Source organism: Musca autumnalis, unplaced genomic scaffold (assembly GCF_047663935.1).
Source record: "Musca autumnalis isolate F117 unplaced genomic scaffold, ASM4766393v1 scaffold_4, whole genome shotgun sequence".
Classification (NCBI taxonomy): domain Eukaryota; kingdom Metazoa; phylum Arthropoda; class Insecta; order Diptera; family Muscidae; genus Musca; species Musca autumnalis.
The window spans coordinates 4,656,092-4,672,748 of record NW_027411977.1 but is presented as its reverse complement, the minus strand read 5'-3'; the positions used below and the strand labels follow the sequence as shown (position 1 = coordinate 4,672,748).

The 16,657-nt window shown below is 31.7% G+C and overlaps 1 protein-coding gene across 6 annotated transcripts in view; it reads right to left on the bottom strand.

Annotated features, from left to right (window-relative positions):
* Nucleotides 1–13,419: 13,419 nt before the first annotated feature.
* Rbp6 (RNA-binding protein 6) overlaps nucleotides 13,420–16,657 on the bottom strand; it is a 965,414-nt gene continuing 962,176 nt past the window's right edge. For all 6 annotated transcript variants that reach the window (XM_073984491.1, XM_073984486.1, XM_073984487.1 and 3 more), the window contains one exon: nucleotides 13,420–13,745. Coding sequence is in view for 4 of the 6 variants with exons in the window: in XM_073984486.1 (XP_073840587.1) it covers nucleotides 13,704–13,745 (42 nt within the window). In the remaining 2 variants the exon portion in view is untranslated. The remainder of the gene's footprint in view (nucleotides 13,746–16,657) is intronic.

The window sequence follows — 16,657 nt, the reverse complement described above, 5'->3', positions numbered from 1 at the left end:
GAAGAGATAATGGTGCAAGCAGTAGTGCTTTTCGTTTGAGGTCAGTACAGTGTTCAATCGAATACATTTAAAAGATTCCGAACTGTGCCTTTTTTAAAAATACTTTATAGTGGAGGTATTTCAACCTGGAAAGGTTAATAGTAGGGCGATTCTGTGAATAGGAAATGAGAGAATTACCTACAATAACGTCATTAAGAAAACAGACCATAGCAAAATTAGGAAGACACTTGAGTGGAATCTTCAAGGATCCATTCGGAACTACGACAATTTCAGAAACAAAAAAAAAAAAAAAAATAATTCTACGAATAAAAAATCCCTTTAACATAATTCACACACGCCAAAGATTACCACTAGTAATTTGTTCAAACAATCGGTTTGATTCGTTCATAAATGAGTACGCTTCACAAAGTAATTATGAGCGAGAACTGCTAAATTGTATAGATCGCGAAAAAAACATCAGTAAGAACAGAGTGGTCTGAAAAATATGGAAAATTTATGGGAGAAATGTAAGCAAGGGCTGTGATTGATTGTTGTTACAACAACGTACATTGGCTGACACAAATGTTATGTAATCACATGATTTTTTTGTGTTTGGCGGTATTTCTGCCCTCGCTAGTCTGATGTGGAACCTCTAAATCAAGGATATATGTGGCCTTAATTGTTTTAAAATCTGAAGAATTTTGTCATAAGATGGCATGATGACAAGCATCACCATCTTAAAATCAATATTCTGCTCTTGTGTGTTTACGGGCCTGGGCTTTTATTATAGGGTTGAAAGTGCCTTTAGCATGTTCCAAAGTGTCTAATTAAAAATAAAAAAAAATATTTCCAGTGCCATTCCCATTAAATTTCCCCAGCAGATTCTAAAAAAAATCAAATCTAAAAAAAAATATTAATCATAAATTTGTATTTAATTAAACAATTCCCCATGATAATGAAATTATATTCGAATTGTTGTTTCCAGTTTTAATTCACCTGTTAGTATATTTATTTTTTGTATGTATTTATATATAAAATTATATTTATATGTATGTGTATAGCTTACAAATGTAACGTATCTCTTAGATATTAATTATATCTTCGCATTTCAAAAGAAAATTAGTTCTCATTACATTATTTGTTTGTTTGTGTTGTTGTTTTTTGGTTTTATAATTAGTTTATATTTTGTTCTTAATAGAGATGTATGTATGTATATTAATTTATGTATATATATGTTTAATGTATATTGACTTAAATTTAAACTTGTAGTATGATTTTTTGGGCTTTATTTTTTTCATTTCATTTTCTTTTTTGTTTTTGTAAGTGTAAATACAATGTGGTTGTTCATTTTTGGTTGTTTGTTGTCTTTCTTTTTTCCATTTATAATATAATATATTTTTATGATTTTTGTTGTTGTTGTTTATATTATATTTATATTTAAAGATACTCATCACTTAATATTTAATAGATTTCATTTTATATTTAATTATAAGTATAGTGTAAAATATAAAGATATTGTCAATATAGTGAAAGTGTTTTTGCATTTTTTTGCTTTTTTCATTTCTGCTTTATCTGCTTCGTTTGCTTTCTTTGTAGTTTTTGGGGTTTGAAAAAGCTTTCAGAGTTGAAGTTTTTACGTTTTTTTGTTTTGTTCTCTGAAGTTAAGAAAAATGTAAAAATGTGTGTTTGTGTATGAGATAGAGAGGGAGAGAGCAGATGGAGTTTTGTGAATTTGAGTTTACTCTCCGAAACACTTTCACGGGGAGAGAGCCTGTGATTTAGATTTTGTAGAAGAATTAAGTGTATGTTTTTCCTTTTGTTGTATACCAGAGAAAGATATTTGTTGTTGTTGTAAGGCTTTTTACTCAAGAACTATTATACGGGGGAAAGGAGAAAGATAGAGCGAGTGATAAAAAATAAATTCCATGTTATTACACAAAAATAAAATACGCTTAAAATTAATTTGTAATAATTATAATTATTTATTTTGTCTACTAATATAAGTGTATAATATATTTTTATTTAAATTTGTATTTAAATATTTTTCTAAAGAAATGATATGTTGTCCAGAGAGAGAGAGAGAGAGAGTGGGAAAAAGAGAATATCTATATTTGAATAAAAAGAAAAAATATCAAAAGCTTAAGAAACAATATTTGAAAACATTATCAAAGCCTAAATTGACTTTTACACAAAAATTGTTGTTATTTTTTTTTTTGGTACATAAAAAATAACTTTCGTTTTACTATTTTTGTTTGGTGTGTGTTTATGTGTGATTTTTTTAATTTATTTAAATGTGTTTATATGAATTTTTGTTTTGTTTTTGTTTTTGGAAGGTTTATCATATCACCTTTGTAATCCATGTCATCATCATCATCAAGTAAATTATATTTTTAATTTATTTAGTATTATTACAGAGATATAGATAGTGAGATGACAACATGACAAAAAATAATGTTTTATTCTGTCATAGAAAACAAAAAAAGATATTTAAAGCTTTTTACATAATGTTAAATATAAACACTTTGTTTTCGGGTGTTTTCATTCTAACTGTTGGGCCTAGAATTTTCATAAAAAAGTTTGTCCTTTATTTTAGTTTTAAAAAAACTGTATTTGCTTTCGGGGTTAAACATTTTAAAAACGCTTTATTTTCTTCAAGTTGTTAATTGACTAAAATTGATCTTGGTTTTGTTTTTTATTTTATTTTTGGTTAATGTGATTTTGTAAAAAGGACGCATATTTACTTCAGTATTGTTTTGGTTTTAATTTTGCTTTGGATTTTTTTGTAAAAAATATTGTTTTGAAAATAATACAATCATATTTAATGAATCTGAAATTGTTAGATTTAATGGGAATAAGATATAATTGTTTAGAAAGAAAATCTGATTTGTCCAATATGCCTTGACGTTGAAAAAGCCACGTCGTATACTTCGACATAGTCAAAAAATTCTAGTTACTTTGACTTGTTTATAACACAAAGATGAATAATGATAGTTCCACTAGAAAGACGTGCGAACAAGAGCCTCCTGACGCGGTACGGAGAATGCTAAGTCTCCAGTAGGATGTCGAAAAAATTAGTTACATCTTAAAACATTTTAGAGAAGAGGATCTCTTTTGGAACAAACTAACAAATACATACATAAATTTTTGTACATGTGATCTGTCAATTGTTTCCTTCAGAGACGGGAGACATCAAAAAATGCCTCTTAAAAAACACCTTACTAACACATTATTTTAACTAGGGCATTTCGCGCGAATTTCGTGTTTTTTTAACCACTAAAATAACTACTTGCTAAAAGTCGTGAGTACGTAGTTAACTACTTATTTTAGTGGTAAAATAATCAGTCATTTCGCGCGACATGCCCTTGTTAACATAATGGGTTAGTAAGGTGTATTTTTGCCGGGTAAGATTCGTTGAACGGAAACAAACAAAACGATTCCCGTACTAATCACATAAAGCCACAAACTTTTCAGCTTCTCTGAATCGTTTCATTCTCACAACCAAAACAAAAACACAAACTTTTCAATGTAAAAAGATAGAAACCGTACGATTGCTGAATTGTAACTTCGGCTATGCTTTGCCGAGTTGTTTCATTTACCACCGAAACAAAAAGTATTTTTGGGAAACGTTTCCCGTGCGTATTGTCAATGACACACTCAGACACACGCACATGTGATTGCTTAACAACCCTGTAAGTTAGCATCAGCATACCACAGTGAATTTTATCAACCACCAAACGTTTTTGATTTATTCACATGTGTTTAGTACTATTCCGTTTTCTATCTGCTCTTGTGGAGTTGAGTACTTTTCGCTTTTCGTTTTGTTTGCACTCACGAATGTAAACAAAACAAAACTAAACAGCGAGCTCGGCCAACGTGGGTTATGTTTCGTTTTGTATTGTTCCTATGGAAAATACGAAACGAAACGATTGGAAATGTTATTTAAAGTATTTTTACGTACGCTGGTAAGATTTACGACATGGTCATAAGGCTCTTTTGAAGTGGTAGTGTTCTTCTGTGTCTTATAGTTTTATATCAAAGTGTGCAGCCCAAGTCGAAGATTTGCAAAGTTCGAACGACATGTAGCACATATTTCGATAAGTTTTACTATTTAAGTTGTTAGTTGTTGTATTTAGGAAATTTATGCCAAAAAATACGCTGGGGAATTTTACCAATGTTGTATACTCAAAGTTGGGGTTTTCAGTGTGTTAGGCAGGCCCTCTTCCAAATTCTGGAGACGATCGATATATCGACTCTTGAAGCTATAACTGAGTTTAATATACCTACAAAATTTATACTGTTAGGTTATATCAAATGCATACGGTGCTGCAGGGGTAGTAATGGTCGTCTTACAGACAAAAGGTCTGTAGTTCAACCAGTGCCAAACATCGCATTTTCGGCTGTAACAAATCTCCTTATTCTTCCATATTATAATCACACAAAGCATCATATTATGCCAACAACATCGGCATCATTGATGCAAATCCGATACCATCACTTTTGAAAATGTCGAAAAAATAATTGATCCAATAGGGAAGGACACTTCAATGACGAAAAGGCCACTTTATATTTACCCTCAAATTTTGTTGAATGGGGTTCGAAGAAATATTTTGAATTCTCTAGTGGTCCAAGAAACTATTTTTGGTTGGGTTCTCGGACCTTATGTTGCACTTTGATAGGTAGTGAGCTACCTCATGTTTTAAAATACAGTCCACAAATTAAACGTTGTGAAGAGAAAAATGATATCGTTGTACGTTCAGTTGATATAATGCCGCATTTAAAGAGAAAAGAACCTAGTTCGACCGTATCTCAATCAATGGAAGGTCCTAGTTTGTCCTATTCATTTTGTAGGCAAGGACCTCGTTCGTCTAAAGCCCTTAAAAACAGTGGACCTCGTTCGTCCAAAGTTAAATCGAATAATTTTTCGAAAGGTGCTTCTCAAAATGGACCTAGTTCGTCCAAGGAGAAAAACAAAAGTGGACCTAGTTCGTCCAATAATATTGCCAAAGACGTGACAGGAATGCAACCTAGATGCCCTGAGGTCGCAACTTGTAGTATGCCAGCCTTTTACAGAAGGAAGACTTTTACGGATGGAGACAGTCCTAATTTAATTATGCCAATCGATGGACCATACACCAGGAGACAAATCTTTTGAATTGTTGGTCGCTGGGTTTTTAATTTACAATGGTAATGGTGGAAAAGCCACATCCTTTATTTTAATTTTTTCTTTGTTTTTTGGTTCGAGTCTTTTCAGAAATCGTGATTCCCAAAGACTGAACGGGGGCCGGGAAGTTCACGTTCGTGAAGTGCCGTTGGTTGTTTATGGCTAGGCGGCGAAGACGAAGTGGCAATGCCTTATGATTATTACCATTTCGATGTGGCAACTCTGTGAAGAGGCTATTTTTGGATATGGCAACCCCCTTGGAAGCTGTCACTCGCTGTATAATTTTGAGCGAATATTAGTTTTTTTTGTTGTAAATCTAGTCACAAATATTAGTTCAATTTCGTTGTACGCGCGCAGTTCGTATTTGGCGCACTTGCTTAAATAATTAATTTAAAAGATTTTGAAGTTTTTATAATTAAATACCATTTAAATTCGTTTGACCTTTTCGATTAATAAAAGGAAAGTGTTTTCTATTGAAACCGATATTGTTCGGAAAATAAAAAGTGTTTTTTATTCTTTTTATTTATTTGCTGTTCGCTATTGTGCCTTTTTCTCTCTTCGTTGGCTCCAATTTTGCTTCCCAGCTGCCGCTTTATTTTGTTGTTGGAATTTGTCCAAAAATGTTTCGAGAAGAAACAATTGTATCAACATACAAAACGATCAGTGGCCTTCGACAGATTGTAGAATTTAAAAACTACAACTATGCCTTATTGGACGATTTTATTTACAGCGGAACCGCCCTGAACTGAAGAATTAACATAAGTTTCAATATTAACAAAATTAATAGAACATTGGTGGCGTTTTTTATAGCTGTTAATTTTTTTTCAAATAGTCTGTCTTAATACCATTGTTGTTGTTTTAATATTTTAAAAAACTAATTTAATAGTGAGAAAGTTTGGGATTGTTCGGCAAGGGGTAAGACAGGGAAGACTAGTTTCGATCCTTGCCACAGGATCTCATCATTTCCCTTGTTTCTTGTTTGTGGATATTCTCCACCGAAGTTATTTTTCAATAACTTTTTCAACAAAGAACCTTTTATATCCAAACATCAATCATCAGCTCGAAATACACGGTGCTCTTGAATCAAATTTAAATGGAAGGTGCTTACACCTTGGAAGTTTTTGTGGATTCTGAAACTACAATGTTTATAGATGAGAAAAATAAAAAAACAAAAACAACCGCCGGAGCGTTTTTTAAATTTATTTTTTAGGGGTTATTTAGGTTTTCACGATTTTGCTTAGAAATCACAAGTCAGATCAAAATGAGACTGAAGAAAATGTTGTAGCTATCAAAATTCTCTACAAGATTGACCTTTACGGTATTTTCGTAGGTTTTACCATATTTGAGATATTGAAGTTCAAATTGGGACAATGCACTGACTGTATCGCCCCCCTTATAAAACAATGTCATGAAGGGTGCGCCTTAACTAACTTTTAATGAAAACCGCTTACACCGGGGCAGTTTTTGTGAATTCTGAAACAGCAATGTTCATAGATGAGAAAAATCCAGAAACAAAAAAAAAAATCGCTGCAGGGATTTTTAAATAAATCGCGGTTAAAATTCACATTTTAGGTGCTTTTTAGGTTTTCACGATTTTGCTTGGAAACCGCAAGTCCAATCGAAATTGAACTAAAGAAAATGTTGTGGCTGTGAAACTTCTCTACAGGATTGATGTTTATGATTTGTTCTCAGGCTGTACCATTTTTGAGATAAAGAAGCTCAGTTTACATTTTTAGGTTTTTTTGTTAGGGTTTCGCGATTTTGCTTGAATACGCGATTTTGCAAATTTTAATCGGCATGGGACCTGAAAAAATCTTATAGCTGTGAAAATTCTCTACAAGACTGGCTTATGTAATTTTCCCTAGGTTGTTGGGAAATTGCAGTCATGACATTGTTTTATAAGGAGACGGCACAGAATTGAATTGAATTTGAATTGTCCCAACTTCAACTTCTATATCTCAAAAGTTGTAAAACCTATGAAAATATCATTAAAGTCAATCTTGTAGAGAATTTTGATAGCTACAACATTTTCTTTATTCCGATTTTGATAAGACTTGCGGTTTCCAAGCAAAATCGCAAAACCCTAAACAACCTCTAAATATGTCAACTTGAATCGCGATTTGTTTAAAAAGCGCTTCGGCGTTTTTTTTTTGATTTTCCTCATCTATGGACATTGTAGTTTCAGAATCCGCAAACTTCCCATGTGTAAGCACCAATTTGATTCAAGAGCACCGTGAGTATAAAGGTGAACAAAGAAAAAACTTCAATGAGAAGTTTTGTTATATTGCCTTTGTTGTAATTCAACGACACATAACAGCGAAGAAGGTTTTGTTTTGTTTTTGTTGTTTTGTTTTGCAAACAGTTTCGTCGGGGTTGTGGAGGTTGCCAAAGAAAAATGACATCGGTGGAGAATATCCACAAACAAGAAACAAGGGAACTGATGAGATCCTGTGGCGAGGATCGAAATTAGTCTTCCCTGCCTTACCCTTTGGCAAGCAATGCCAAACTTTCTCCACTAATAAATTTGTTGTTTTAAAATATTGAAACAACAACAGTGGGATTAAGCCAGGCTATTAAAAAAAACTAACATAATAATATTAAATAAAATATGATGATGTTTTGCATTTGGTTTGATTCCAGGCATTCACTATGCAAGTCGGGTCTTCGAAAAAAACAATATACCAGTTTGATTAGGCGGGAAATATGATTGTTGTATAAGCCCATAACTGTACGAACTTTATTCTTATAATGATATCGTCATATATATAAAATTACTATTAACATGCTGATTAGGTCCATTTGGGAGAAGTGATGGGGGAGCTCCAGCTGTAGCAGTCATGGGAGGTATTTTGCGGAATTTTCAAAACAATTATATCTTACTCCTTTTGAAATCGTTTTTATTTTTAAAGCGTTTTTTTTCTTTCTTTGAACTGAAGTAACCTTTCAAACGGAAAATCATAAAATATATGTGTGTAGTAGTAAAGGCTGTCAAGATGGATTTTCCCTTTTTTTGGCTTAGAAAATAATCTTTTAAATAAATATTGCATTTAGTTTAATTACATTTTATTTTGGTTTTCTTTTTTTTCGTGTATAATTGTATAATAGTTTGTTGTTGTTGTTTTTATTTCATATTAGCTTAATAATATAGTTTTTGTTTTTATTTATTTTTAATATTATTTAATATGTTTTTGTTGTTGTATTAATTATATATTTAATAATAATATTTCTTTGTTGTTGTTTTTAATTATTGCTTTTTGAACATTTTCTTAAAAATATATATTTTTTATTATTATTTTTTTTTAGTTTTTGCTTTTTTGTCAATATGTAATATATATATTTTTGTAATAATATAAGTATATATTTAGTTGTTGTTTTGTTTTCTTTCCCATTTTAAAAACAATATTTATATATTTTTTTAAAGTAATTAATATGTTTCTTTTTTTCTGTTTACTCATAATAATAATAAATATAATAACTTGTGGCTTCAATCTATAGCAGATTTAAGCTTCTTACCCTCCACTTCTGAAAGGAAATGAAAAATTAAATATTTTTTTTCGTTTATTTTGCTAGTTGTCATTGTTGTTTAGAAAAATAAGACAAAACTTATTCAGAAAAAAAGCCTTTTTTTAACTGAAAACATTAGTTTTCCTATCGGCCGGCATAAAGTAACACGTTTTACTTGAACGCAGGACACATTTGCCATTCAGCCCACAAACTAATGCACATAACTAACTGAATCCTTTTTCTCATCTGGTGTCCCGTTTTAAGGAATTGTCATCCTCTCATCTTGATTTGGTTTATGCTTAAGAAAAACTTCTAACTACTTTCTGATTTTTGTTTTATTTTGGCCACTTGCCTATCATTCAGTTGTTATTTTGTATTTCAATCTGGAATTTGCTTATCCTTTTTTTATATATTTGTTTTATTTCATTTTTTGGTTTTAACTAACTAAAGCTGTTTGATTTTTTCTTTACAAATTTCTTTATTTTTTTAGTATATTTGTTTTATTTTGAATTTGTTTTTTTTTGTTTATAATATTTGATTTTTGTTGTGTTTGTTGTATTTCTCTTGAAAATGTTTTTATCATATTTTTAAGGAATTTTCCATTATTTTCCTTCCTTGCTGCTGGCTTGTAATAAAAATTTCGTTTGAAATTTTTTCTTTACAAAAAATTGGTGTTTTTTCAAACTATTAACATTTTGTTGGTTTGTTGTTGTTTACTGTATTTTGTTGTTGTTGGTAATTGTTAATAATCTTGCATATTTGTATGTTTTGTATTTATTTATTTGGTTCTTTAGTATTGTTATTTTGAGTTGGTTCTTTAAAAGAAGGGGATACTGAGAGAATAAAACGAAGTAAAACGCTGTGTTGCTGTTGTTGTTGTTGTTACTGTTTACAAAAATTTGGCAAAATTTCAGGAATCAAGTTAAGATTTTGTAATGTGGGTTATTAATTCGTTCAATGGTAGTCTTTGTGTCATTTAATGTATGTATATGTGTGTGAAGGTGTGCGATACTGTAGATTAGGTTGTTATGTTTTCAAAATTCAAATGACATTGATACTCAAAAACGGAAACAAAAATAGAACAAATGTTACATGTACATATTCAATAAATGGGATTTATTTAACATTTAATTTGTTTAAAAAATAATTTGTTTAACAAATTATATTGTTTTGGTTTTAATTGCAGTTAACTTTTGATAACAACCCAAAACAATGCAGAAATTTCTACTTAGAACGGTAATGAATTCATACAATAATTTATGGTATTTTATAACCGGCTTATGTCTTCACAAAGAAAATGTATCTGAGAAGCAAAATAAATTAATAAATTAATTGCTGTTACTGATATTGATGTTTGCTAGTTATTGCACTTAAAAATTTTGATTGAGATTAGAGAGTTTTTGTGTTTGTATTTTGTTTAAAATTTGAATTTGTGTACATGTAATGTAATTAATTGAAATAATTTAATACATGTTTTTTTAATTCATGAATGTTTTATTTTGCTGTTGTTGAATGAGTGATAGTGTGGGTGTGTGTGTGATTATTATTTATGTTTAATATATATTTTATTTATAAATATATATAAATAGTAACATATTTCCCTAACTATTCGCTAAAAAATGTTTTGTTGTTTCTTTTTACAGAAAAATTGAATATAATTTTAAATTTCAATATTTAGCAAATTAGGGATGACAGCGGCTGGTTTCTTAAGTTAAATAACCATTTGAAAGAAAATTCAAACGAAAAGATTGAAAAATGCTCTTTGTGTTTTTATAAAAGAGGTTTTGTGAAAATGTTCATCAAAATCAAATTAAATTCTTTGGACAATATGTTATTAACATATTAAAAACTAAATAAAATCCCATGCGAATCAAATACTCAAAATCCCAGCCTGAGTATCCGATATGTAGTATCACAAGCGAATAAATTGATTGTATCTGTGATATACATATGAGTCATGGACGTGATGTACATATGATGTCAACGATACTCAATGATTTTCAAGCTTTTTTAATTTTCATGGGACGACAGCTGAGTGTGTAAACCAGAGACCAGAGACGGTTTTGAATTAACGCAACAATATAGTGTATAAAATAATTTCATAAACAAATCATTAATAAAACCCTGAACCCCGAAGCCGACACGCCAAATGAATCACAATATAATCATTATACGATCAATGTAATCATTATGCGAATCAGAGTCTGCATTGAATGAGTTTGGCTACAAAGTAAATACTGATTAAACTCTATCGCAAAAAATTGATATCCGTTGTGTCTTAGTATTTATTTTTTAGAATTTACCGCAATTCAACAAACTACCACAGCAAGCCGTTCACTGGTGTGAACCTTTATAGCCGACCTTTAAGGCTTTAGAGTTCATTGTATGGTACAAATATTGAAAATGACATAGTTTGAAGTGAATTCTGTGTTAGATTCAAGAATTACGGTGATAACTTGTGTAGGCGGGCAGAAAATTCTAGATCGACGTCAAATGTTCTGAAGCTATATAGACTGTATAAAGGGTTATTTTCATGCTAAAACGAAAGCCGTTTTAATAAAGACTACAAGCACTACTTGCGTAAACAATTTGTAAATGAGCTAGGAAAAGAGCTTAAACTGAGTGTGAATGTACCAGCATTAATAATGGGGCGTATTATGTCTTTTTCCAAAAAATTCCAAAAATATCCAAAATATGGACATTAACTGCATTCACATCAAAAGCTTGTGGGAAGAAGTAGCAAAGGTAGCGGATCTATATACTCCATCTTCGAAGGTGATCTAAGTTTGGAAGAAATATTAGAATGTACAGTGTACATTTTTGGCGAATTCTAAATGTTTTTATTCTTATTAGCGATAAGGTTCAGAGTATAAAAAATATAAGCAATTTTAGGAAATAGCTTTGGCAAGTTTCGGTATCTAGTTCCTCAGGCAAAATGACCCAAAAATCTTGAGAGACTTCGCAAAGGCTACAGATTTTCTAAATTACAAAGTACACTTGTTTATAGACGACCGCACAGCAAAGCTATACTGGTTTTAATGTATGCTCCGCGAAGAATTCCGTTAGCAAGAGAAAAATGAACCGAATAAGCCGTATTCGAGCCAACGTACATGCCGATGACAACATATGAAAGTGCATTGTAGGACGTTACGGTTTTCAGGTTTAGAGAAGAAAATGATACACCCATTTATGTAAATATCGTAGGATTTGGCTTTTATTTCTTGTGACCACTGTTTAATTCGATTGAGATCAAGAAACAGCTGTTAGCAATATGGGAATTATTGCTGAAATATTAGAGACGTTTTCATTTATGAAGATAATTATAAATGCACATGTTTTAAAAATTATATTATGCCATTATTTTTATGATGTTCAGTATGGTGATATAAAATTAATTTAGACTTCTAGTTAATTTCAATTACATGCTCTTCTCCTGTATATAGTCTCCAGTAAAACCAACCCGGCTGGTAAATATTCAGCCATACATTTAAAAATATCAATAAAAACACAAGGAGCAAATTTGAAATTTATTGCCAATAGAAAGAAAATTAAATAAATCAATTTAGGAACCCCATTTAATTTAACATACATAAAAACAATTCCCAAAAAATAATGTTCTTTTCGTATTGTTTTTCAATATTTATAGCAACATAGAATAACAATTTCTCCATTGAATTTAAATAAAGCTGATATTTATAGTTTAAACGTGTCCTTTGCTTCTTCGCACATTGTAAAGATTTCACACGAAAAACAGAACACTTTAAACGAAAAAAAGTTGAAGAAAAAACATGAGAAACGAAAGCAATGAAATATGTTTTTGTTTCACATTTCAAAAGTGTTCAGATAACAAGTACAATAATGAAGTTTGTTGTTGTTGTTGTTATTATAATTTGTTCTTTTAACTTGTGATTTTTCTTTACTTTGTCTTAATAAATAACAAGGAATTTTTCATTGTATTTTTTGTTTTGGGAGTTTAATTATATTTTTAGGGGGATGGGCTTAGGTTCTCTTTGCTGTTTTGCTTTTTTTCATTGTTTGAGTACAAATGCTGTCATTAAAAAAATTAAATATTCTTTTTTCATTATATTTTTTATTGATTATAAGTTTTTTTCTTTTTGTCTTATTTTGGGGATTTTATAATAAAAATGTTCACTTATTTGTTTTCCATTGTGGTAATATAATTTTACTAGACAATTTGTATTAAGACTCAATTTATTTAATGTTGTTGTTGTTGTTTATTTCATATTATTATTTTTGTTTGTTTTCAGTTATTAACAAATATCGAAAGGGACATGCAGTCGGAATGTCAGACAGGCAAATTATCATTTATTTGTATTGCTTAAGTCCTCCCCTTATCATTATCACCATCATTGCTCGCCATGGATAAGGACAAAAGTGTCCAAAGCCTTTCCTTTTTAATTAAAAATAAATATCATGATTTGTTGGTTTTGTTGTTCTCTGCTGCTGCTGCTGCTGTTCTTGGTTGTTGTTAATTCTTGATGCCATTTAAGTTGTTATTGCTGTTGTGGTTGCAGGTTTTGTTTGTTGCTTTGGTATAATCGTTGCATCATTGCTGCTGTTGTTGTTTTCCACCTTTTCGATTTGTTTATAATCCTCATTTGTTGTTCTTGCTATTGTTGTTGTTGTTGAATGCAATTTCCACTTTTTTGTTTCAAATGAAGTTTGTTGTTGTTTTCTATCTGGGTGAGTTTTTTGTTGTTGGGGAGATGGGCTTATTGTATATAATTCAAATTATTTAATTTTTTTCATATATATTTTTAGTATATAGATTGTTTTGTATATATATAATTATGTATATATTTTTTCTGTTCATATATATAGTAAGAATTGATGTAAATATGTATTTGGTGTAATTGGTTTGGTTTTTTATATAAATTGTTGCAACATTTTGTAACAGATGTTGTTGTTGTTGTTATTCTTTTTCATGTTCGTTTGGCTGCTCGGTTGTTGCTGTTGTTGTTGTTGCTGCCATGTCATTGTTGCTGTTTAACAGAAAATTTAATGTTTTATTTTTATTTGTTGCGGTCGATGCCTCCACTTAATGGTAACCATTTGTAAATGCCGCAGGAATTAGTGGTCCCTACAAATAAACAATAACAACAAAAATGTAAGGATTTATTAGTAGTGGATATAAAGTGATAAAAAAACTATATATATGGAGGTAGGTGTATATGTGTAGTTTTTTTTAAACCGCCAACAAAAATTAATATATAATTAGGACATTATGAAAAATTGCCATTTCATTTTAAAAACTCTTAACCACACTTAAAATATTAATTACATGTGCAGAAGAGATGCGGTTTCAGGCAAATGGGGGAATAGACCGATCTGACGGACAATTGGGGGAGTACACCGATCTGTAATCTAATTAATATTTGAGAAAAAGGGTTTTAAACATTTACGATATTAAATTATTTGAATATATAAAGTAAAATACCTGTGTAGACATGGCCTACATTAGAATTATTTCTGAACAATCAATGACTCATACTCCCTGCTTATCCATTTCGACACCGTCAGATAAACTCCCATATGTATTAGCAGTAAGAACAACAATTTTTACATAAACTCAAATACACTTTTTATAAGCTCAGCATTTATGCAAAATGTGCCTCTTTGAAATAATGGCTTTTGGCCCCAAGTATGTTTGGACAAAATCCGTTTCAGAGAATTTGGAGTAGATTCAGCCATGCCCGTCCGTCTGTCTGGAGTGCACGATAACTCTCGAACGGATCAAACGACTCGGTTAAAATTTGTCCCTCGTAATATTTTGTCCAAACTTAGCTTAAGTTTGCAGATGGGACATATCGGTCCACTTCTCCGGATACCTCCCCCATAGAAGTTCAAAACATTTCGCTAAAATGGTGCGCACGGTAACTCTCGTAGGCAGTAAATGATTTGGTATATACTTTGCACATCGTAATATTTCTACGAGACATAGATCAGGTTCGAATATGAACTCTATCGGTAAACTCCTTCGAGTACCTCCCGCACATACATTTCAGAAAAGTACAGTTTAAGGCCTGTTCTCCAATAGCTTTGATTCTTTTTGCAAACAACTTGTATACGCTGCCCCCATTACGATGGTACAAGTTTCTCAGGGGCAAGTCCATATTTCCTGAGGAAATATCACGAAAGCTGCAAAAAGCTCTGTGACACCAACTTTAGTGGTTCTAACGCATGATAACTTTCGAATGGATCGACCGAATCGGCCCAACATTTGGCCTTCGTAATATTTTGTCCAAATTTAGTTTAAGTTCAAAGAAGAGCCTTATCAGTCCACTCCTTCCGGCAAGTCCCCTCAAAAAATGCAAACAATTTCACTTAAATGGTGCGCACGATTATCATGAACGGAGCAACCGATTTGGTCCAAATTTTGGATCTACTAATAATTTGTCCAAATTTACTTTATCTTCGAAAATAGTCCATACCGGCCTTCTCCTTAGAGTACCTCCCCCTCAGAAGTTAATTATTTTTGTTTAAGTGCAGTTTAGGATCTGTTCGAAGATCATTTGGAAATGAAAACCGAAGGTACTCCTTCTGGTGCCGTTTACAGCGATATTATGTTTATCATGGGTAAGTTCATGCTTCCTGACAGAGCTCTAAATTAAACGGTGATCAATTGAAATGAATGGTGGACGCGATATCTATCGAAAATAAATTACTTCCAGAATAAGATCCACTTCCACAATGAACTATGTCGATCCATTTCTTCATATTTGATATATCGCTCATTTACTTAAAGAGTGGCATAACTCAAAAATGCCTTTTCTGAGTTAGCAATTTCTATTTTTCTACGACTTCTACTCTATGTTGTGTCATATTTGCAAATTGATATCTCTAAAACTCAACGAGTTATAGCTTATTTTCTAGGAATTTGGCATAAATTATCTAGAACGTTTTTTGAGGCTATGAAGCACTTCAAATCATGCTTGAACTTGCACAGAAATTTAGCATTGATATCTGGCTAGCTCTTTAAAAAAGACGGTCCAAGTAGTTTTTTGCTTTTGTATAATAATCTTTTTAATTTGGGAAGTCAAATTTCAGTCGGCAACTTAAAACGCGTTTTTCTCGGAATTAGATTTTTCGATAAGAGTCACTCTTTGAGTAAATGAACGATATATTTTTGATATACATATATTAATACCTTCAGCCTTTAGGCTAGAAAGGGCATAAAATGTGTCTCATCGAAATAACTGTTTTAGACCCCAAGTATCGTATGTTTGGACGAAATTTGTTTCAGTCAATTTGGAGACGATTTAGCCATGTCCGTCCGTCTGTCTGTCCGTCTGTCTGGCTGGTGGCACGATAACTCTCGAACGGATCAGCCGATTCGAACCAAATTTTGGGTATCGTAATATTTTGTCCAAACTTAATTCAAGTTCGAAGACGGGCCATATCGGTCCACACCTTCGGGTACCTTCCCCACAAAAGTTCAAAATTTGTCTGTAAAATGGTTGGGACGATAACTCTGGAAGGGAGCAATCGATTTGGTCCAAACTTTGCAAACTTTGTATTATTCCTTCCAGATATTGATCGGGTTCGAATATGGACTATAGTGGTCCACTCCTTCGTGTATCTCGGATAAAGTGAAGTTTAAGAGCTCCTCTCAGATCGTTTTGAAATTTCTTTGAGTAAGTTGTGCTTGCGGCTCCCTTTATGACGGTAAAATTTTTTTCTTGCGCAAGTCCACACTTCCTGAGATATTGGCCTAAAAGTTCCAAGAAATCCTGACGGCACCAACTAAAATGGCAAATCCGCAAGATAATTCTCGCAGGCACTTTCTGATTGGTGCAGACTTTGCACCTCATATTATTTCATCCAGTCATGTATCAGGTTGGAATATAGGCTATATCGGTCCACTTCTTCGGGTACCTCCCACACAAAATTCGGATAAAGTGAAGTTTAAGAGCTCCTCTCGGATCGTTTTGAAATTGTTTTCAGCAGGTTGTCCTAGTGGCTCCCTTTACGACGGTACAATTTTTTTCTTGC